Below are 23,649 nucleotides of genomic sequence, written 5' to 3'. Positions count from 1 at the left end.
AAAAATCTTTTTCATTGATGACTCCAAAATATAACAAAAAATATGTTAATAATAACACAAAATAAGAAATTATCATGAAATAGATTAGCTTGACAGGCCTTTGCAAGCTCGTCTCAATCTTACCCCCTCACTCCCTTTATATTAATGCCTCCACCTTTATATTTTTAAATAAAATGAATTTCTATATGAGATGGAGGGAGTAGTAAATAATTCAATTTGGCATGCAATTATGTCTAGCCGTCGAGGTCACATCTATATATCAAAGAAATTAGTTTTCCAATACAGTAGAGACAAATCTTTGGTAAAAAAAAAAAAAAACACAGTAGAGACAAATATTTATCACACGAATAATGACACCTAGCCATGACTCGCGTCCCATGCTTGATTGTGACACGTGTGAGTGACTCTCTTTCATTATTTGTTTTGCAATTTATTCTTTAGCTAAGAAAATGGATTAGTCACGGATTTAATTTTTTACTCAATTATTTGCATTAATTACCTGAAAAAAAAAATACTTGAGAAGCACTGCTTACAACCTCTAATAACATCTACTATTTTGGATTGGATGATTTGATGTACTACAATACAAAATATTTTGAAAAAACTAATGATCCGTTATTAAAATATTTTAAAATTACTCTTCAGTATTGGACTCTTTAGATATCTTTCATTTTCTTTCATCTATTAAATAAAAAATATTTTTTAAATCATATTTTTTATGAAAATATTAAGATTTCAAGTTGCATTTAATTAATCGTAATGATGTTTGTAATGTTACTTTAAAAATATTTTATAAAATAAAACGGAGGAAGAGAGAATACAAGAAAATTATATTATTATATGTTACATTATTATCTTATTTTCAAGCATATGATATCTCGCGAACATAGAATATTACAACGATTAATCATTGGCGATCCATCCATAATTGCTTTTAGGTGCGGTTTCGGATCTACACAATAGAAACTTCTACACAAATCTCTCGTCATCACCTTTATTCGCTAACCATCCCTCCCATCCCTCCATTTTCTGTTCTCTCTCCTTTTGTTCTTCCACACACTTCCTAAACTTCTGACGTACAGCCAGTGAAGCTCCCCCCATCACTCATTTTTCTGGCTGAATTCTTTTTTTTTTTTAACAACCCAAATTATATACATATTTGTCATTTCCAAGTCAAAGAAAATGCCCTTGCAAGGCTTTTTTATAAAGAGAAAGAAGAAGGGACTTATTCCTGACTAGTCATTATACAAATTATTTAGCCCTTTGGAGTTTCGTCAGTTGGGACCCACGTAACCGCTGCATCACTGGACATGTGGCCTCGTACGCGTCGTTTACCCTTTCTCCCTCAGGGTGCCCTGCCCTTCTCCTCTGCTCCCCTCCCCATCCCAAGCGTTCCAGCTCTACATATTTAGGCCTTCTCCCTCGCCCTTTCCTTTTTCAGTTTGCTCGTTCATGGTTTTAGCCTTTGCAAGCAATCGAGCTGTTGTGGATATTTGCAGAAGAGGGGAAGATATTGTCCTTGTTTCTCTTGTCTGGCTACTGCGGTAATGAACTCACCTTTAATATCTTGCTTTCTCTCTCACTATTTGCTCCCGAAGTGTTCTCCCTGTGTTGATTGTTAACTGCTGAGGCATATATTCTTTCGATTATTTAGTTTTCGATTCCCGATTTTTTGCTCCCTTTCTTCCGGTGTCATGTTTATGATTCAAAACTGATTTTATTTTTTAAGCACGCTGTGATCGCTTATCATCTCCTCTTACCACCAGAGTTCCTTGACTGATCGATTGCTCGATTTAGTCTTAAGTTTAAATTCACGGAGGGGTTTTCTGTGTGGGAGGCTTTCCGTATTCTCTGTTTTTTCTTGGCTTATTTTTAACCTACAGCTCAATAACTCGTGTCAAGTTTTATGCTTTGCAAACACGTTATCTGGTAATTCAAAATTGTGAGATGGCTATTTATGTAATGCGCGGAATTATCCTAATGCTATAGGATCCTTATAAAAGAAAAATTATCTTTCGGTTGCTTTCTGTGCCTAATTGCTTATTGCCGGGGGCCGTGGACTCTCTCGGTTTGTGGTTTATATCGTTTTGCTACAGCTGTTTCTTTTCTAGAAACCAAAGGCTGAAAATTTTGTTATTCCTTCATATATATATCATATATAATTTCCATGATATCTCTTATACTCAATTTGGGTATCGAAACGAGAGGCTGAAAAACTTATCTGCTTGGTGAAGGGCGGTTGAGCTGAAAGTGAAATGATTGGCAAGGAGAACTTGATGACGGAGGACTTGAACTTATGCTTTGAGCAACTTATGATGGTTGCAGGCGGTGGTAACAGGGGAAACAGTAGAGCGAAAATGGAAGCCGGGGTGATCACCGAGTGGAAGGATATTCCGGTGGAGCTTTTGATGCAGATTCTGGCCCTTGCTGATAATCGGACGGTGATCGCAGCTTCAGGAGTCTGCCGTGGATGGAGAGATGCTATATGCTTCGCCCTTTCCCGTTTATCACTCTCATGGTATATTGTCATTTCCCCTCCCAATCCTGCTCAAATTAGTGTGCTTTAGTCTCAACTTCTTTCTGACGGATCATACTGAACTGTTAAGCTATTAACCGCCCCGGGGGGGGGGGGGGGTGGGGGGTTATGAGAAATCTAAGTTTCCTAGCAATCAGTAGGCCTGTCAGACTCTGCACCTTGGTGTAGTCCCAATTTTATGTTGCGCTTTATTTTATATATTTCTTTATAGTTTTTTATTTTACAAGATGCTGGGACTGAAATTAAGATTACATTTTAACCGTGACTATGTCAAAAAATGAATTTATCAGTTAAAGAAACTATAAAATTAAAAACTTTAATCTGTTTGATCTCATCTCTGCAATAAGTATCCAAATTGGACCTGTTGACATTATAACATGAATTTAGAGTTCATTAAAATTCTTTTGTTTCTTGTAGATCTTGGTTGATCTTTTTTGGGTTCTATATCATACGAGTGCTCCCTTTGTTGAGACTTAATGTATTGTTAGTCGTTTCTAGTTCCTTTCTTTTCTCCCTTGAGTGTACTCGCCCTCCCTCGTAATAATCTTCACAAGCATTGGTTTTTCAGAAGTTTTATTATCTAGTTACACGACGTGTTGTAAGTTATGTCCATGTATTGATATTATTTGAAAAATCTTTTTCCCCAAATATTTCAGTTCGTAAGATGAGTTCCATCATAATAACAGGATTGTTTAACTCCTCTCTCTTCAGGTGTAGCAAGAACATGAATAACTTGGTCTTATCGCTTGTGCCTAAATTTACAAAATTGCAAATTTTAGTCCTTCGCCAAGACAAACCTCAACTAGAGGATAATGCAGTTGAGACTATCTCAAATTGCTGTCACGACCTGCAGATGCTAGACCTCAGCAAAAGTTTCAAGCTTACTGATCGCTCTCTGTATGCCTTAGCCCATGGATGCCGTGATCTTACAAATCTAAATATAAGTGGGTGCTCAGCATTTAATGATGTGGCTCTGGCTTACCTAGCCAGTCTCTGCAGGAAATTGAAGTGTTTAAATCTTTGTGGATGTGTTCAAGCAGCATCAGACCCTGCATTACAGGTATAAGTAAGATACCAGCTTCTTATCATTACCGTTTTACTATTTAAAACCAAGATTGTTACTTGATACCATTTGATGTACATAAAATGCAGGCTTTAGGACGTTACTGCAACCTATTACAATCTTTGAACCTTGGATGGTGTGAAAATGTTGGTGATGATGGAGTGACAAGTTTAGCAGCTGGTTGCCCTGATCTTAGAACACTTGACTTGTGTGGGTGTGTCCGTATAACAGGTAAAAAAAATCTCTAAATTTTATCAGATGAATTATCACCGAAGCCAATATGGCCTACATATTTTGCTTTTGTGATAGTCGAAGGCATAGGATTCCTGGATGCGCCTTCCCCTGTCTCTTAGCAATTTACTCTTTAAGCTTTGTGTTTCCTTATTCCCAAACGGGTGAATTCATAGTGTGACGGAGAAATTGGAATTATGTTGTCAGAAATGAGAATATCTAGATTGTAGTGAGCGGGGAACCCAGTCATGAGACAAGCTGGAATATCTCATCCCCAAGTAGAATAAATACAGCAAGCACATAAATGTGTGGATGCATTAGCCAAAAGTGCCCATGACGATGCTCAAGGTCTCATTCTACCGTCAGAACCTCCCTTAGTCTGTCGTGATCTTTTTGTTTCAGATGGGATAGGGGAGAACGAACTGTCATCCGCTTAGTGTTGTTTTAGTTTCGAGTTTTCCTGCCTTTCTATTTTTATTAAAAAACAATTATGGTGAGCGGTTTCTACCACCTGAATTTTAGGAGTTTGGTAAATAAGTTGGAAAATATGTAGTGCCCAAACCCTTAATTTCTATATCATCGTGATTACCGCTGTAGGCAGTGGCTTTATGCATGCATGCAGTTTCAGTGAATGAGGATGTACAATATTGACTTTGAGATATTGTTATTGCAGATGAGAGTGTGATTGCTTTGGCAAATGGGTGTCCCCATCTGAGATCCCTTGGGCTGTACTACTGTCAAAATATCACAGACAGAGCAATGTATTCATTGGCCCATAGCAAAGTGAATAACAGGATGTGGGGATCTGTGAAAGGAATTACTGAAGAGGATGGGCTAAGAACTCTCAACATTAGCCAATGCACAGCACTCACACCCTCTGCTGTTCAAGCCGTGTGTGACTCGTTCCCGGCATTGCACACCTGCTCCGGCAGGCATTCACTCATCATGAGTGGCTGCTTGAACCTGACTTCTGTGCACTGTGCTTGTGCTGTGCACTCACATCGAGCGGTCGCCTCTCTCCCATATCAAGCTCATTGAGCAGAGCTCTGGGGGTTATAATTGAACATTCAAGGAAGTGCCCTTCGAGGGCTCAGAGAAGTGAACATTGCCCCCTTTGTATATATTTGTGTGGAACTTTATGGAAACACGAGACTTGGGCTGCAAATTAGCAGCCGCTTCTTGTTGGAACTGGCAGACTATGTAGAACCACCTAAACTTGTGTCTGCGCTGCGTAGTTTTAGTCTCCAAAATATCATGTAAAGCGTCTGACGTTTTGGATGCAAGCACTGGATTGTTCCAAATTGGTTTGAGATGTGGTTTGAGCTTGACCTGTTATACCAACGATAGATTTCTGTAATGTTTTAAAATTCGGATTGGATATTGAATCGGAAAGAGTAACGGGTCGCGGTTTTCACGGTTTAACTGATTAGATCGGCGGTAGAACTGATGGCATAAAAATTAAATAAAAAATAAAATTTATATATGCAATTATATAAATAAAATATTAATTTGTTAATGGTGCTTGGAATCTCAATTTCAAAAGTTAGATATTTGAATCATTGAAGTTAGAGGTAGAGGCATGTTAGTACAAGTTTGTGATCTCAAAGGAAAATGTTGGAGCTGGAGGTATATTGTCATGTCATGACTCACAAGCTTTCGATCTCAATGTTAAAAGTTAGATATTTAGAGCTGGAGGCAGATGTTGGAGGAAAAGTTAGAGATTGAGTTTGGGCCATGAAGGAGAGATTAAATATTAGAGAAGAGAAGAAAAGAGAGCATTAGTAATTAGATAAGAGAAATTGTGAATCTAAACAATTTAGCTTAAATTTTTTTGGCTTTGAATCGAGTTGACCCAGGTTCGGTTCCTGAGTCAAAGCCGGTTTTCTCAAAACCGGTCGATTCAACCCGAGTCAAATGCTAGATTGGTTCAATTGGTTAAATCGGACCGTTTTCTTCAGCGGGTGATGGTTGAACCGATAGATCGTTTAGTCCGGTCCAGTTTTAATAACATTGAATTTCTATCTGCTTTACAGGTAAGGTAGCGCGGCCCCCCCTGCCAAAAAAAAAAACTGTTAATGCAGTTCTTGAAGTGATCTTTTTGGCGTCATGGATTCGCTTATTTCTTGATGTGAAAGACAGAGTGAGAAGGACTTGAAATGGTAAAGGGGAATAAGAATAAGATTACCTATTTAATCAGCAACAGAGTGTAATCCTAAAGTTCTTCTGAGCTGGAATGTATTATGGAACACAAGTGATTGTGACCTCCTGGGTATTTGGATGGGGAGATCGGAGGCTGGGTGGCTGAATAGAACATGACTGCTACGCTTATTAGAGATTAAAATCTGACATGTCGAATCTTGGACTTGAACGTACCACGTGTCTAAATTAAGGGCCATTATTTTGTGTCTTTCCACTCTCTAGGCTTCTCTCAAGACTCGAATATGAGTTTCTCCACGTTCATATGTCGTTGAATTTTTGTTCGTTCACAAAGCATTAGAGGGTGGCCCCTGCCTACATGGTTGTTTGACGCTATGAAGTCTCTCGATGTTTTTAAAATCATCTTTGAAAATAAGAAATAAATTCATGTTTTATTAAATAACTCCTCACCCTCAGGCACTCCTCCTTTCAGTCCCTCAGGTATCTCTAACCATTTTTTCATCATGCACTTTTAATTATCTCACTTGAAGAAAGAAGTGATTAAATCATTAATCTTATTTAAAAATAGAATAAATTTTCAATGTTATCTTTATTTAAATGAAAGTTCAAATTTACAATGCATTCCATTTCATAGTTAATGAGTTTTAATTAAAGTAATATGAAAAAAAGTAATTAATACCTCATCAGAATAATGTCCAAAAAATATCTTTCTAAAAATCGTCTTTTAACTTATATCTTATAGTTATATCTTCTGTAAATGGTAGTTGACTAATATATATGTGCGCGTATATATATAAGATTAGTTTGACTATTGACCGAAAGTTGTGGCACATGCAATTTGATGAAAATGATGTGCTGTAAAATGATTACACCAAATTATATATGGCTAACACCACAGTTCCTTCGAACTCCGCCCTCAACAAGGGTAATAAACAACAAACAGTTATGACTTATTATACTATAGTTATCATTCCAAAAGCAAAATGCTGAACGAGGGCTTATTTTTCATGTTTCATGATCCTCAGCGTCGACGTTTAGCATGCATCATTTGTTTCTGAAAACTATCTCTTCATCATCCACATCAAATGATGGATTACATAGGCACTTGAAGAGCCTCCCTATACCCTGTAGACCATGGGGAAAATGAATTTGTAGATTTGCGTAATCAATGTTTCTATGCAAGGAGGATTCATGAATCATGATAGTAAATGGCTAAAGGGAATGTAAGGAAGGAAAGTGATCTATAACATGCCTGAGTGAAAAAGGGAGTTCGATAGGAAAGTGCTCTTGGTGATTCATCATCACAAGAATCAGCAACAATATTCTTCTTTGAGGCTGCACCTCCTTTTGAATTTTTTTCCTGAAATTGCAATTATAGCCTTCATTTAGAATATTAAATGCGAAAGAGACTTCATTCTGCAAATGTAAGCAAGTAATCCTAAGCATATCTAGCATGGACAGCCAAAAAAAAAATACAAATACAAATATCTAGCATGGACAGCCATAACAATAACAGAAGGGATTGCTAGCGATTGCCCGTCAGTATACCTTTGGTAGCCGTGAATTGTGATTTCCAAAAATGTCCTTTGTTCCGAACCCATTCTGCTAAAAATGGCACGCCAAGATAAATAGCTATTTTTCCTAGTTCTTACGCCGCCTGTCTTGAATATACATAGCTGATAGTATGTAACACATCAACTCCAAAAGCTGCATTTAAACAACAATGGCAACAATTCCCAATTATAGTCGTTACTGTGCTCTCGTGAAATTTTCAAGGTCTACAGGATGAGAAGATCAGAAATAACATGATTTTAATTTCTTAAGGTCATGATCAACTTTGCTTAAAATCTCAAGGCAGCACGATAAAAGATATTAAAGAATCGGATTCAATGCCAGGTTTCATTTTAGTAGCGTACATTGAACTATGCCATATCATGATGAGCATTTGCATGTATTTAGTTGAAGATAATATTATCAAGGCATGCAGTGGGAATTAGAACTTCGATTAACCTGCATTAGAGAGTCGTGTAGCTTCAGATTCTGCGCACTGGAAAAATCCCTTTTTATCACCACGGACATACTGACAGAGAAACTCTTTCAAGAATCTTGCTAGTTTTTCTTCGCCTTCTCTTTGAACAACCTGCATAAATGTGAAGAAAATCAAACATGAGATAAATGAGGATGACTTTTGTCCACTCATTTCCAGATGCAACCAAAAGTAATATGTCATGGAAAATGCCATATCATCTTACATTAAATTGTGTATGCAATACACAAGATGTTACATAATTCTATAAGCATAAATCAAATTATTGTCGGTTGAAGTGGTTCAGATAAATTTAAATGCTCTAAGCATGAAGCGTTTAAAAGGAATTTTTTTTTTTTTTTTTTGCGTGAATGTAAAGGAAAGAAGAATGGCCAGTTTCTGGCAGACAAATTACCCAGATGAATTTTCTTCAAAGTAAATGAGTGGGGAACTGCAACAGTTGTACTTATGTGCTCTGTGCCAGAAACCTAACGAAAGAACATTCAACGTATGATTAAATTCCAACTTATCGCCATGGCATATGAGTTCCTTTCGGCAAGAATCCATCGACAGGGTAGTCATAATGTACAAATATATATACTGATTGCAAGACAAACTCGCCTTTAAATTTTCATGTAATTTATCAGGATCCTTATTTTCACCAGTTAGTTCGGAAGAAGCCATCGACGCCACAGCTGTGTGTCCTTTGTAGTCCTCAAATAATTCGATTCCAAAGAGCAGGGCAAAAACTGCCATGGGGTCAAGCATAGTTTATCTGCAGACAAAACCCATGAATCTTTTGAGAAAACCTTTAAAAGCAATACTAGTTTAGGAGGATAAAAGAGTTTGCATGGATCTTTTCATTTTTATTTATCTAGAGCTGCTTTCTCTCTTCATTCCAAATAATTTATACTCTAATCTTTAGGAAGTTCTAGGTTCCCTGTATCGGAATTTCAATACGTTACCACGTCTATAATGGAGTATTATTGCCATAATAAATCCTACTAAACCAAATTATGATGAAATGCAAAAATAGAAGGCTAGAAATTAAGCTTAAAATAATCTGTTCATCATCCTTACCTAGATAGCGAGTGCTTTCCGTTTTGACTGTATGCATTTCGTTGTGATGGATCACTCATAACTTGATAAGCTTCACAAAGAACCTGCCAAAACCGGAGGAGATGCAAATATAATAATAAGAAACCATTTCAACTGTAGCATCCTCCCTGTCCCGCAGTAGTGATCAGGGTATAGAATGCGTGCGGCTATGGGGAAAATTGAGCATCACTTTTCTCACCAAGTTACTTCTAAAAGACTAAAACTAACTTCCACTCGAATCAAATTCTGCAGTACGACATAGAGCAGACTTGCCTGGAACTTCTCAGCAGCCTGAGGATCATTTGGATTTTTATCTGGATGAACTAGCATTGCCTGCAGCAGCAGTAGCATCTCGGGAGATAAAAGATTCTAGATAACCTAAATCTCATCCAGAATAAATAACTGAAGAGAAGTGGGACTCACTAATAAACTAACTTGAAAAAATTTAGGGGGAAAAATTAAGATGCACGAAGGAAAATAAAGTATCAATAAAAATCAAAGCAGTGGGGTTGAGATCAGATCCAAACCTTCTGGTAATAAGCCTTGCGAATCTCCTCCTCGGAAGCACTAACCCCAAGGATATCATAATGCTCCGTTTCCTTCACCATTGCAGATTACCGAGTGGCCAGTGAGCTTAGACGCGAGAAGATAGGGAGTCCACAAGAGAGAATAGGACGAGAAGAAAGTGAATGAGTGAGTGAGAAAGGTAGAAGAAGAAGAAGAAGAAAGAGGATTGAGGCCCGCGATAGAAGCGTACATTTGCCTTTGCGGTTCCTGAGACCAATTTTCTAATTCAGGGAAACCGCTTTTTCGCGGGAGGAGCACTATTTTAACTGTTCTTTGCGCTGGCGATTATCATTTTCAAATTTTCATACCCCCTTTTTTATCCTCTCTCTTTTTTTATTTTTTGCCTTTTTTTCCCCCCTCAAGCGGCTTTTCTAAAAGAGTTCAGGGCTGTCGAGTGGGCGTAGACCCGCCTATTCGGGCTCCTTTTCTAGTTTTCTTAGCGAGTGTGGTACTCTGTGGGATATTAGTCCCCTTGTGTTGGTTTTCTTTTGACCTAGAAAAAATAAATGTCAAGTTTTTTTTAATAACATATTCAATGCCTATTTAAATTTCAATTGAATATAATAAATTATAAAAATAATTAATTAAATGATAAATTTTAATTATAATTAATTATGATATAATGTTATCTATTTGTATATTATTTTTTAAAAATTAAGTTTAATAGAATTAAAAATATTTAAATAATTTATTCAGAATCAATTTTATCTGTATAAATTATCATAAAAGATATTATCTTTTAAAATTAAATTATTAATAAATTTAAATATAATATTATTAAAGTTGTTATATTTTATTTAAGAAGTAAAATATATTATTTAAATTATATATCTAATTAATTAAAAATCTTAGATTATATTAATATTAACATTTAAATTTACATAAATAAATAACTCAATATATCTTAGTTAAAATAAATTTAATAAATGAAAAAAATTAATTCTTAAATATTAAACATCAATGTTTATTAAAAAAAATAGAGGAGAAGAGAGTTCTATTTTATTTTTATTAAATTTTGTGTCTTGTTTATAATTTTTTTTTTAGCCTTTCTTTATAATTTTTCTCAATACTTCTGCAAATTTGAACGCAGAAGCTCATTCTTTCGGCTTTGACAAAAAATCAATTTTTTGAAAAAGGTGGTGCTTGGGTAATTGAAGCAAATATCAATTTTTTTTTTTCCCAAAAGATTGATTAACATGGCTATCCAAACACACGCTTAATCTTCTGCAGAAGGAAAAAATCAGTTAATATATTACACATCTCACTGTCGAGGACCCCGGGAATAAAGTGCTACTAAAGAAGGCTTATAGATTAACTGATGTGATTCTTCCTTAAGTGAGGACTGAGTATGATGATTTATGCTATCCCAAAAAAGCAAATACTATAGGTCCTACCGGGAGTCGAACCCAGGTCGCTGGATTCAAAGTCCAGAGTGCTAACCACTACACCATAGAACCGCCTTGTCATGGTTGTCTAATTAAAGGTTTTACCTAAAATAAATGAAATATACTACAGTAACCTTTTTTGTTTTGGAAAAATTATTCTGTGTAAGTGTAACTAGGCTCAAAATCCTGATAAACTCCATGCTTCCTCCATCCACGAGAAAGTCATGCATATAGACGTACTCCCTCAATTTTTATTCATAAAAGAAATTACCAATTTTAGTTTATCTTTTTATATAAGTAAAATTATATTTTTTTAATAAAAATTTATTATAAGAAATTTTATCTTATAATTTTATTATTCACAATCATAAAAAATAATTAACAAAAATTTGATTAACACAATTAATTAAAAATATTTTAATTTAATTTTTTTAATTTTAAATATAATTAATATAATTAATTAATTTTTTAAAAATTGCGTGATATATTTTTTTTTCTTACAAACTGAAGGGAGTATATTCCATGGCCAATACTAAGCGACCTGAGAACTTAAAACCCAGTGACGTGACATATCTGGAATAAAAACAAAAATTTGTCGGCAGCTATGGCAGGGCACTGAACGGATGATGCAACAAAAATTTTCGAGTCCGATGTTGCCTTTTCCAACACTCAATAAATGAATAATGATTTAAAATTTCTATTCAAAATCACCTGTTTTGGCAACTACAACTTTACAGATGATGGGAAATAGAGTCCACCTAAATCCGGATGGGTTAGACTTGACACTAACAATTCTATTAACACTAACGATGCAGCAGCATGTGGAGGCATCCTCAAGGATGATAAGGAAAATTGAATTAAAGAATTTTTCAAGTACTTCGAATATCAACCTAACACAACAGTAGAACTTATAGGGATTCTTAAGGAACTAAATCTTTGTTAGAATGTGAAATTACCAAGAGTCAATATCCACTCTGATTCAATGGAGGCATTGTCATTCATTAATTGTACCTACTCTGACAAACATCCTTATTCTGATACTATCAAGAAGATCAGAAGTCTTGTTATGAGAGATTAAATAATTACTTTTGACCATGTTCATAGAGAAGTAAACAGATGCGCTGATCTTTTAGCTTACTGGCCTCTGCATGAAACCTTTAATATTATTATTTTCGATGTACCACCGCATGAGTGCAGAAACCTTATGGATTTAGATATGACTAGATCTTAGTCTACTGCACAGTTTTACCGTGGCCTTGTAATTCAAAAAAAAATTTCAAGTCACTCTACCAATTTACAAATAGTGATCTTACTTTCATGCCCAAGAAAAAGAAGAAAAAAAAAAAATCGGAGCTTCTCTTAGCATGCCGCCGTGCACGATTAAGTTGTCCAAAATTTGGGGATGCTTTGTCGCTGAAACAATTGATGTATGATCATAATTATCCCATATGTCAAGAACGAGGTGTGAATGGCTCTTTTGTTCAGCAAACCAAGTGTGAAGGGGCGAAAAAATTGAGCAATGACGCAGCTACATTTGCCGTTTCCTATTTTCCCTCAAGGTCCGCCTTCTTTTTTGCCTTTAGATTTAAACTAAAGAGCCTAACATCATTAGCTACAATTATTTAAAACCAATTGAGTCGGCATGTATTGTACATGACCTTCTAAAAAAATGGCATAATCATGAACCAAACACGCACCATAAACGAACTCTGAACAAGTTTTATCATTTAATCCCAAATTACAGGACCGTTGAAATTTGATTTCACTAGCATTCCAGATCAGACTGAAAGGTGGAAAGTATAAACAAGTAATCAAACATTACAATCACCATGAACAACAGCCACCACTTGATGCATCAGATTGTGGGGGTTTCTGCCTGAAGATGTTCTTTTTCACGCCGGACGAGCCCTCAACCAAAAGGCTTGGCGTTTCCAAAATCTGCAGATCAGCGGTGGAACCCATATCAGAATTCTTACTTCCAATAATCGAGGCTTGAGTATTTGGTGAATAAAGAAAAGCAAATGGAAGGGTAAAACTATGCCCTAATTTTTTGCCCAAAATGGCAAAAAGATAAAACGAGCATTGCAATCCATATAGCCGACCCCACCTAGTGGGATAAAGGCTTGTTGTTGTTGTTGTTGTTGTTGTTGATTAGATTAAGAATTGCAATGGTCAAACAACAGCCAACTCTCCAGGAAGTATACTAAGGGCACAAAAGTATAGAGCTATGGCAATTTTGAGTATAATGCCCCAACCCGTGAATCTTTGCCACATTATTTCTTGAAACTCTTAAGTTTGGGCCAGCTATTGTGCTACAAGACTTTTAGAGAGAGAACATGAGGGCGAGTCCCTTTAGCCACTTTTTTCAGGAGCTCTTAATACATTCCATTATTAGGAATCAGATTGTGCAATTGTTCATCTTAGAGGGGAGTAGAGCGTTTGACAGTTGCATGTGTGCAATACCTTTAATACAAGCTCCTCGAAACACTGCTCCACATTGACTCGAGTTTTTGCACTGCATTCAGTAAAAAGGCATCCATATTCTCTGGCGAAGTCTATACCTTCCTTTTTGCTGACAACCCTTTCATTTTCCTGAAATATGAGACGATTAGGTTGCACATTCTTAGACCAATAATACAACAGCCCGCAGGATTACCATTTCTCAATAATACCAACGGAACCCTCATAACTTCTCGTGAACTAATATACAAATACATATTCTTGAAAAGCATACCTTATCAACTTTATTGCCCACAAGCATCTTGATACAATCTTGATTTGTTGAGTATAAGTCAATTTCCTTAGCCCATATATCTGATAGATTTGTAAAGGTTTCTCGCCGTGTTACATCATAGACTGTATCATATTGCAGATTGCAGCCTTATTAAAAGGTGCATATTATATAATGTAAACAAAATGCAGCTGCTACAGGTTTTTTTTTTAAAAAAAACGAATCTTATTTCCTTTAAAAATAGAATTAGGTCAATGCTATCCCATTGTAGCCAAATTTATGGTCTAAGAATAAATAAAATATTCATTGAAATCTACAGATAATACCCAAAAAAAAAAAAAGAGGCCAACAACAAATAAATGAATAAAATCAGAAAATTGTGCATCTATAAGCTAACTCTACCTACCATAATGGCATGGAGAATGAATCAGATACTCAAATTACAATGAAATTTAAGAATACGTAAATTCTGCTATCAAGGCAACTGTCAATTCTCAGTCCTCTGACTTTTCATAGCTCCAACTTAAAGGAGACTACCAGCAAGTTATTCAGATTTAAGGCCATTAGACTTAGTTTATTAACACGAGTAAAATGGCCCACAGATCATGGGCGAATGCAAAGCAACTTCAGTTAATTTTGTCTTCAATGATGCTAGTCCTGTAGGCATCCTCATTCTCTTCTCAACAGTTCAGATATTTGGGCTCTAGCTAGTAGAAATTTTGATTCAATCCCCATTTTGTAACTGTCCCAGTCCCCTACTCGTCCTAATTAAGCATTTCATTAGGTGGAAAAAAAAATAGCAGTCAGTAACATCAATATTTGAGTTTCATTCACATGGTCCCCCACCTTCACTAATATATCCCCCAGTCCTCTAATCCAGGGTTCATAATTTTGATAAAATTTCAGATTCATCTATCATAAATTTGGTCACATGCTACCACGAGTATAGGAATCATGGGAAAAATCCATTTGAAAAAATGACGAAGCAAGGATCTCCTATCAGCACAAATATAAAAGAGAAATAGGTGCACTACTGTACTGTCATCTTATGTGATTCACAGAAACAAGATGCAAAAGTTCAATCAATTTCTAACAGATGTGCAGATCATATTCCAGAACTAGTAATGGGAAATATAACTATAAGATGGAGAAAATTAAGATACCCATAATTATTCCTTGAGCTCCTCTGTAATATGAACTAGTAAGTGTTCTAAACCTTTCCTGCCCAGCTGCTCAAAGAAGAAATAGAAAACTATGCATCAAAGTCATTTCAAAGATGGTTGAGCAATCCAAAATGCTCTCATGCTTTAGTTATAGATTGCAGCAAAAAGGACGAAAAATTTAAGAATACTGTAAAGTGTTTGTGTATGCGTGACATAATAACTGGACCATTTAGGTGTTTTCCTAAGGATGCATACTTCAAATACTCTCAATACACTGTTTAGAAGAGCCTGCCAAACTCTCAAGTCTCCACTTTGCTATCCACCAAGTACTTACAATCTTAACCACCTAGCACATCGCATGTCATATGAAAATATGCTAATGAAAAGACATCAAAGTATTCTACAAAAAGGTTTCCTAATATATTGCAGTAATTGCTCAAAATAGAGAATTGTGCGAGAGCTCCACGGCTCTCACGACTTGAACTCGGTATACAATGTGTATATGTATATTGAACTAATATCAAAAGCCGCACCTATAAAATGACAAATTTTTTTACGTATAAGGGGATGCAAAAATACAGGGTAGGACTAGGAACCTAGGATAGAAAAAATAACAAATGTTCACTTCACAGGACTCATCATTAAGACTGAACATTACCTGTGTCCCAAATTGCAAGTTTCAACTTTTTCCCGCCAACTGTAACATGCTTGACCTTGAAATCAACACCTGCGTAATTCTTATAACTCTTATAAGAATCAATACCGAAAACTTAAGAAAAGCACACATGTCTGGCATATAGTTATGTGAATATATCATAGTTTGTTTGGCCAAAAATCCCCACAATAGTTTTTAACCACGAAAAGTAAACTGATGATTATCAAATCAAAGTAACCGGTTACCAAGACTCCGAGACAACAACAATGCAACCAAATGGCATGCATTTCCCTTGTATGGTACACAAGATATTGCTTATAGCAAAAGATAGAACTACGTGCTACATAATCCAATAGTCCAACCACCATTGCTAAATAGCTGTTTTAGTTTTTGTGCCAGGAGAATAAACATTATTGGATCCAGTACAGTATCGTGCGTGTTAGAAAGCATATTGATAGGCTCACACAACCACATGCTCTACAGACAAATAATGAGAGTCAACAGCAAACAGGCAAAGGCAAGAGATGCTTTTGTGCTCAGTCCCATACAAGAAAACCAACGAGGAAGGATGAGGAGAAGGAAACAAGGAGTGGGGATAATGCGAAATCAAGACTAACCGATAGTAGGGGAAAGATCTTCGAAAGTATTGGATGTGAAGCTCAAAAGCAGCGTGCTCTTTCCAACTCCAGAATCCCCAATAAGGAGCAGCTTGAAGAGGTAGTCAAATTCAGCTTGATTGGACGAGGAGGAAGAAGCGTCCATTGAAACGTCAACTATCGTAACCGGAAAGGGGAATCGACCGAGTACTTGGGATCAGCAGGGACGGCTTTGGATCAGAGAGATTCTTGTTTATCAACCCTTTGGGATGCCTATTCGTCGGGAGAAAGTCGTAGAGATAGAGCAAACTAGAAAGTATAGAGAAGAGGAGAAGGTTGCAGAGATGCAAAGAAATCTCTATGAAGGTCAGACGAATCCTTGCTGCGGTGGGCGTACCCGTTTCTCACGTTTCGCGTCCGGTTTCGGTGTTCAGCAATTGGAGCCGTTCAGATTTTTAATCTGCAAAATTTAGATTACAAATTTTATTTTTATATTTTATTTCGTATTTATCAAAATAAAAATTATAATTACAAAAAGATTATAAATCTACTCTGTTTCTTACCTCTAATGTAGATTAATGCGAGTGATCTAGTTTAATATTAAGTATTTTATAATTTTTATAAATTAATTATACAGATATATTTTGGATATTCTAAATTTAAAATTTTTTAAATTATATTTTTTTATTTTTTAAGTATTAGTTTGAAAATTATCTTTATTTTTATTTCTTTAAGGAAAATATAATCTTCAATCCTTATTGTCACATCCAAAATTTTAGTCATTTGATTACTGAAGAATTAATCAAGTTTAATTATAAAAATTGAGTGATTCAATGTGATGTGTGACCAAAGAGATCTAATGTATGTGTTTGGTTGTGTTTTCAACCCTAATTATGGATCCAAAGTGAAGTCAAATCACCTCGCATCAAAAGAAGAAGAAAACATGAAAGAAGTGTTTATGTGCCATAGGTCATGGCATGTAGCATGTCTGCTACAGCGCAGAGGTGACAACAATAAAGGAAGAGTCTCTTTGTATCATTCGCCATAGTGCGTGTTGTGTGCACCGCAATGCTTAGTCCATCTTTTGCTATCTTAAATCGCGACTCTGATGTGAAAAATAGAGGAAAGAAAGAGAGATTAGGAGAGAAATAAAGAGAATGAGGAGGGCTATGCTAGGGTACGACATTGGGATGGCTTTGAGTGAGTTTGAAAGCCCTAATCTCCCTCCCTTTTTCATTTCCTTAAAGTTATTGGTTAGGGTTTAATAATGAAAGATGATTTTCTATCCATATAAATTATGGGTGTGAATCTATTAATTTAAATAAAATTAATGAGAGTTGTTTGAAATATTTAAACCTATGAATAATGAGTTTTGACATGTTTGATTGGTGAATCTCATCAATACTCAAAATGAGCATTTAATGGGACTGATGGGATTGTTGGGACATTAATGGCATTAGAAATAACTAATGAAGCTATTAAGAACTAAATAGAATTATTAAATACAATGTGTAAACTCAAATGCAAGATATAAAGGTGTTGGATGTTGTAGAGGTGAAAGTGTGAGAGTCGAAATTGTGCTGTTGACAATATTGATGAGCTTGAAATTTATTGATTGTAGATTAAGCATTTGGGGCACCATATTTGGCTTGTAAATCAAGTTTGGAAACAAATTATTAAGGGGTAAACCTCTAATCTTTTAAATGTTTGAAGTTGGAGGCAAAAAAAAATTGATTGAGTTCACGAGCTAACCCGTTCAACTTACCAATTTTGATGGGTTGGGTGGAAAGAATTGATCCATTTTTTAAAAAGAACTGGGCTAACCCAACTTGTAAAAATGGTTGGTTAAAAGGGGCTAGCACATAGGCTAAACGAGTTGGCTCTCGAACTAACTTATTTTTTAAAAAAATAATTTATTTTTTAATCACAATATATCTTACTATAAATCTACAACAATGATAATATTTCTCAAATTTATAATTTATGAGTTCCAAATATGTTCTTTACATTTAAAAGATAATGTAAATATTTTTTATAATTTGCAAGTAAAAATTTTGTTATAGTTTGTAAATCAATTATTTACTAGTTTTTATAAAAATATTTTAAATATATATTATTTGTTAATCTCATAAGATCTATTAATTGAAATCACAAATACAAATTCAATGAAAAAAATAATATGAATTTATATTTAAATTTTATTTTAAAAAATAAAATGAGAAAAATCAGTATCTATATATATGATATGTTGATTATAACTTTTAAATCATTTCAAAAAATAAAATTGCATTTTATGAGTTGGCTCATGGGCTTGCTAGTCCGCCAATATGCTGGTTAGGCTAAGTTTTCCTAGCCCGTTTATCTTGACGGGCTAGCCTAACCTAACTTGCTAAAATGATAACCTGGGTGGGCTAACTTGTGAGTTGGCTCATAATCCATTTGCACGGCTATATTTGAAGTAATTGAGAGAACCCTACTTTAAATAGTTGTTTATTAATTGAATGTAAATTGTGAAATGTGTGTGTTTGCATGTATGATTTTACTTTAAATGTGAAAGCATGATATGAGCTTTGATGATTGGTTAATTTATGAGTGTGCAATGTTTTATTTTGAATTGAAATGTGCAACTGAAGTCAAAGTGATTTTTAAAACTAAGAATCTGTACATGTTGTGGGATAAGAAGTGTGATGTTATTTGATATGATGGTTTTGTGAACAAATGGTGAATTTGGTAATTTAGTAAAGTAAAATATGCTTGTGAAAATAATATAAATGCTCAATTGAATAGCGTATTATCGTGACCATAGTGTATTAATAATGAATAAATGTAATTGTAAAAATGAGTAAGCATCGTATATAGTATGATCAATAGGTGGGAGTTTATCTAGGGAGAGGAGTAAATAAAAATCTATATAGTATTTTCGGCTGCCTTCCAGTATATAAAGGCATAACCTCGTCCTATAATTTGTTGCGAGACTATAACTTAACTGTATCCACCAGTTTATTAAGGAGATTAACTTAGGGTGTATAACACCCTAGAGATTTGAAAGTGGGAAAAATTGTGATCCAAGAGTGAATCCTATGAGCTTTAACTGAGTCGCACCTCACAATTGGTAAACTTGAATAGTTCAGTCACATGGATGAAGCCCTATTTAATATTATAACCCACGATTTCAATCAGAAAAAATAAGAAGGGTATAAGAATGGCTTAATCATGCATACGTATTTATATGACATGTCACATGATTGTTTAAGTTTGTGGCAAATTGAGATAATAAATTGAGTTATTGTCACATGTCTGCATGTCTTGTGATAATGTACATTGTGATTAAGATAAGAATAAGTTAATTGAGAAAAAATAATTTGTATTACACTTGTTTATGTGTATTTTAAGAAAATCAATCTCGATTTCATGTGTTTATTCAATTGATATACAATTACATAGAGTAGGCTTGCCTTGATTACTGAGTGGCTAGACTCACCTATCTTTTTTAATATTTTAAAGGCTTTAACTCTGATGTAGAAAGGAAAAAACTTTAGAGACTTAGGAATTTAAGCATTCCTAGTATAATACCTCTATAATTGATTTCTTTTGTGTAATAGACTTATTGCCAATTAGGATCCATTTTTGTTACACTTGCACTATATAGTTGTCTATAATGTTTGGTTTGTATTTTGAGCTCTGAATTGTTGTGTATGATAAATTATATATGTTGATAGAACTAAAATATTAATGTAAGTGTGTGAATGTTCATTTGATTACATTGGTGACTATTATTTTAAAATATAGTGCTAAAACCCCCTTCTATTTTTGGTATTAAAGAAAGGGGTTAAGAAGTGAATTTTGATACAGTGATGTATTTGTGTGTGTGGTGTGTTTTATAAGTAGTCATAGGTTCAATGAATATAGTTCAGGTGTTAGGAAGGACTTTTAACACTTCTAAAAGGTGTTGGACACTCTTTTATTATGAAAGTTGAGAAAAGTTGTGAAAATATATTTAAATGTCTTACTTCCTAGGGTGACTTATTTTGAAAGTAAAACCCCTGTCATTAGCTAGCTCATATTGAGAGTTTTCTATAAACATCTAGATCATCTCATTCGTACGTCAAACAAAGAAATGAGCAACGTCAAAATTTTCTCGAATTATGTTGTCAAATGACAGCAAAATTATTGTTATAAATGTGCAACACACCATGGTGCATGGCGTTTGTGCTGCAGAGCGTAGCACGGAGAGTGGCAAGTCACGACATATAGTACACGTGCCGCAATGCATTGCTCTGTTTTCAACATATTGAAAATTTTTAACTATTTTTACTCCTTTGAGGTATCTCATGCTTTTGAAACGTGATTTTACTCTGATTAAAGGTTAAATGAATAGATTTACCTTATTTTAAACTATCAAAACTTGAAATTCTATTATTTTAAATTACAAACTTGGTTATCTCTTCATGGGTTAATCCCTTAATTACTTTGCCTTTTTGGAGTTAATTATGATTAGCCATGGGAGATAATACAGTTATAGTTTCATCAAGTTTTGCTTTTAATTATTGTAATTTTTTTTAGTCCCTATAGTATCAGAGAGATTGTCCTTATAATTTTTATTTTTTTCAATGGTTTTAGTCTATATAAGTTTTAGTCTTTATAGAGACTAAAAATACTAGAAAAAAACACAGGGATTAAAAGTAAAATGTGATGAAATTATAGGAATCAAAAATTATATTTTCTCCTTTTTTAATATTATATTTAATAAAATAAAAATTTATAAAATTTTAATATTAAATCCAACATATCTAGAGTGGATATGTAATTTATACAAATTATAAAAAAATTAATATTAAATTGAATTCTCTAGATTAAATTTGTATTATTCAATTTGATAAAAAAAATAAATTAATAAAAATTTTACAATTTTTATAATAAATAGAAAATAAAAATCTTAAAATCTGGATATTCAGATTTTTATTTGACAAAAAAAAATCTAAATCATTTAGATATTTATAAAGTGAAGAGCATTATCGTGCCAAAACCAAAGGCGTTTCCCTCATTACTTCACTTGCATTCATTTTCACGCATAAAACAAGAATACAAAGAAAAGAAAAGGAACTGTCTCCATTAGAAATAAGCGTGGGTTGACAATTTCATTATGTTATTTTAACTTGTAAATTCATAATTAAATTGTTGTTGTTACACACACACATGTATATGTATGTCTGTATTGGTCTGCCAATTTGAACTTGCAATTTGCAGGTTGAGAGGGCAGCATACTAACTAACAAGTTTTCACTGCGTTGTTGTATTTTTATTCATATTCTATTGCAAGCATGAGTTCATTTTAATTTATTTTTTTATTTCTTTACTTCACTAGAAAATTAAAAATGGTCATAGGAATTAAATTATACTACTTTCGTATAAAAATATAAGGCATTTTTAACCGAATATCATCCCTTAATAAAGTATTTAACTACTTTTAAACTAAGCCATTCTTTCCATATTTATCCCTATTAAATACTCTACAATAAATATAAAGTCATTTACTAATAGGGATATTTTTGAAAAAAAGATAATAATTGTACCTTAAAATATTAAAAATGCCTTACATTTTTTAATATCCAAATCCTTAAAAAATATCTTTTAACAGAGTGAGTAGATTTTAAAATTCTAATGAATAGATGAATTATCAAAAAATATAATTATTTAAAAGAATAAATACAAGATAGGGAGAACTCAAACACAAAATACGGGGCAAGACATAAGGATGGTCATTTAACATAATCACCGTTATGTGCCGACTTGATTGCAATTTTTTTAAAAAATACCACGCTAAAAACTCAAGATTTCTAATTAAAATGAACTACTCCCTAACTAGTTGATCCAACAACTCAATAGCATACCGATTACTTTCTCTAATCTCATTTATAAATATATTATAAAATATTTATTTGATTTCATTTATAAGTTATGGTATGATTTTTTAAATAATATTTAAAAAGTATTATTAAAATTACATTTAATGAAAAAGAGAATAATATGACATCACTTTTTGAATTTATTATATAAAAGCATATTTAGAATTCTATATATTTTTATTTTTTTTACTTTTTTGCATTGCTATTAATAAAATTGATATAAATCACTTATAAAGAGAGTTAGAGGAGTGCATCTTTAAAAATGAATATTAATAATTTTATCAAAATTTTATAAAGTCACACGTTGGTTCCAAATAATAATATTGCTAGTATAGCTCAGGTCCGTTCTTTTTTTGGGCCGAAAGATCAGGTCCATTTAAACATTCTCTGTCTCTTTTTTTTGGGTAACACTACGTTGTTGAGTTTTTTTTTCCTCGTTCCTGGGCTACTGAACCTGAACACAAACTGGGCCCATGACATTGTCTAGCCCAATATTATCCTTTTTTATGAACAATGCATGCATATTCTCCCCCCCCCCTCCCGGCACAGATTGATTTCAATTTTTAAAACTGAAAAAAACAGAGAAGGCTATGGAAGCGGGCCTTCGACATTATTTGGTCCAGTGTTTCAGTAGTGTAGTGTACCAATATCCATGTGTCAGCTGCAACCCTCCGTTCCGATTTTTCTCGTACTCATTGATGAGTTTTCAGAGGAATTTATTTAGTTTCTGTTAAGATTTAAATTTAAGGTTTCTTTACAAAAATAATAATAATAATAATAATTAAAATTTAAGGTTTACATCAAAAAATGGTTTATGGTTAGCAATCATTTTCTACAAATCAAACATGAATACCTGAACATGAATCATCTTTTAAAGCTTTTATTATACATGTAATCCAGTATTAATTTTTAGACAGTATCTAACAATTCCTATGAATTAGATTTGTATTTTGTTGTTCGACCCAAAAAGATTTGGTTTGTGTTTGGATTAAGAAAATTTGTAATTGAGATCAGAATCAATTGAAGTTATCAAATTGAAATTAAGAGAAAAGTTTGTAACTTTAATGTAATTTATGTCTAGATATTATTTTTTTGAAAGTTAGTTGAATGAACTGAAATTTATTTGGATAAATCGATTCATAAAACCAGTTAAAATGTATAATGATAAAAATGGACATAAATTTTTTTGTATATATTTTTGTAACTAATTTGATATTTTGAGGAAAGAATATTAAATTTACAATTAAATTTTTAGAAAGCTAAAATCAAATTATACAATTTTATTTCTTAAAATTTAGAATTAAAAAAAATCTTAAGATAAATGACATACTAGCATTTTTTAAATTTATAAATGTGTTGCACTGATTTTTAAAAAATAAATTACATTTCTGCTAACTTATAAAAATAATTGCTTATGATTAGTTTGTTATTCCATTTAATTTAATCATAATTGATTTAATGATTCAATTTGTATAATGACATATTTCTTTTTCTTTCTTTTTTTTCTGAAGCCTTGTGAAAATATTTTACTGTAAG

General features: G+C 33.6%; 2 protein-coding genes, 1 non-coding gene and 1 pseudogene across 4 annotated transcripts; 1 reads left to right on the top strand and 3 right to left on the bottom strand.

The window, feature by feature from the left end:
- The first annotated feature begins 1,273 nt into the window (after positions 1-1,273).
- On the top strand, positions 1,274-5,215 carry LOC129294109 (F-box protein SKP2A-like). 2 transcript variants are annotated; one of them, XM_054932243.1, is made up of 5 exons: positions 1,274-1,544; positions 2,326-2,518; positions 3,248-3,596; positions 3,689-3,830; positions 4,504-5,215. In XM_054932243.1, exons 2-5 carry the CDS (start codon positions 2,358-2,360, stop codon positions 4,866-4,868), a joined length of 1,017 nt encoding a protein of 338 aa, XP_054788218.1. In that variant the 5' UTR covers positions 1,274-1,544; positions 2,326-2,357; the 3' UTR covers positions 4,869-5,215. The 2 variants fall into 2 exon arrangements, with proteins under 2 accessions (XP_054788218.1, XP_054788217.1); XM_054932242.1 differs by having other exon boundaries at positions 1,275-1,544; positions 2,235-2,518.
- A 1,594-nt stretch (positions 5,216-6,809) lies between these two features.
- On the bottom strand, positions 6,810-9,983 carry LOC129294556 (chaperone protein dnaJ 10-like; annotated as a pseudogene).
- Positions 9,984-11,063: 1,080 nt separating this feature from the next.
- TRNAQ-UUG (transfer RNA glutamine (anticodon UUG)) lies at positions 11,064-11,135 on the bottom strand. The gene has a single exon. It is a non-coding gene; the product is annotated as a tRNA-Gln (tRNA).
- Positions 11,136-12,762: 1,627 nt separating this feature from the next.
- LOC129294133 (ras-related protein RABC1) lies at positions 12,763-16,635 on the bottom strand. The gene is made up of 6 exons (XM_054932274.1): positions 16,230-16,635; positions 15,616-15,684; positions 14,958-15,023; positions 13,798-13,919; positions 13,527-13,655; positions 12,763-13,001 (listed from the first exon to the last, which is right to left on the bottom strand). The coding sequence occupies exons 1-6, from the start codon at positions 16,372-16,374 to the stop codon at positions 12,888-12,890; spliced, it is 645 nt and encodes a 214-aa protein (XP_054788249.1). The 5' UTR covers positions 16,375-16,635; the 3' UTR covers positions 12,763-12,887.
- Between the last annotated feature and the right edge of the window lie 7,014 nt (positions 16,636-23,649).

The sequence above is a fragment of the Prosopis cineraria genome, unplaced genomic scaffold (assembly GCF_029017545.1).
Source record: "Prosopis cineraria cultivar Desert tree isolate PC_DT_omini unplaced genomic scaffold, ASM2901754v1 PC15, whole genome shotgun sequence".
Lineage (NCBI taxonomy): Eukaryota > Viridiplantae > Streptophyta > Magnoliopsida > Fabales > Fabaceae > Prosopis > Prosopis cineraria.
The sequence above is the reverse complement of the archived record's forward strand: the minus strand, read 5'-3'. Positions and strand labels throughout refer to the sequence as shown.

What these genes read in the sequence shown, in the direction of transcription:
- LOC129294133 (XM_054932274.1), bottom strand. Translation starts at nt 16,374, where the DNA reads ATGGACGCTTCTTCCTCCTCGTCCAATCAAGCTGAATTTGACTACCTC. An exon ending in AGATCTTTCCCCTACTATCG is followed by an intron (nt 15,685 to 16,229) that starts GTTAGTCTTGAT and finishes AGAATTACGCAG; the next exon opens with GTGTTGATTTCAAGGTCAAG. An exon ending in TGGGCAATAAAGTTGATAAG is followed by an intron (nt 13,656 to 13,797) that starts GTATGCTTTTCA and finishes CTCATATTTCAG; the next exon opens with GAAAATGAAAGGGTTGTCAG.
- LOC129294109 (XM_054932242.1), top strand. Translation starts at nt 2,256, where the DNA reads ATGATTGGCAAGGAGAACTTGATGACGGAGGACTTGAACTTATGCTTT. An exon ending in CATCAGACCCTGCATTACAG is followed by an intron (nt 3,597 to 3,688) that starts GTATAAGTAAGA and finishes CATAAAATGCAG; the next exon opens with GCTTTAGGACGTTACTGCAA. An exon ending in TGGGTGTGTCCGTATAACAG is followed by an intron (nt 3,831 to 4,503) that starts GTAAAAAAAATC and finishes TTGTTATTGCAG; the next exon opens with ATGAGAGTGTGATTGCTTTG.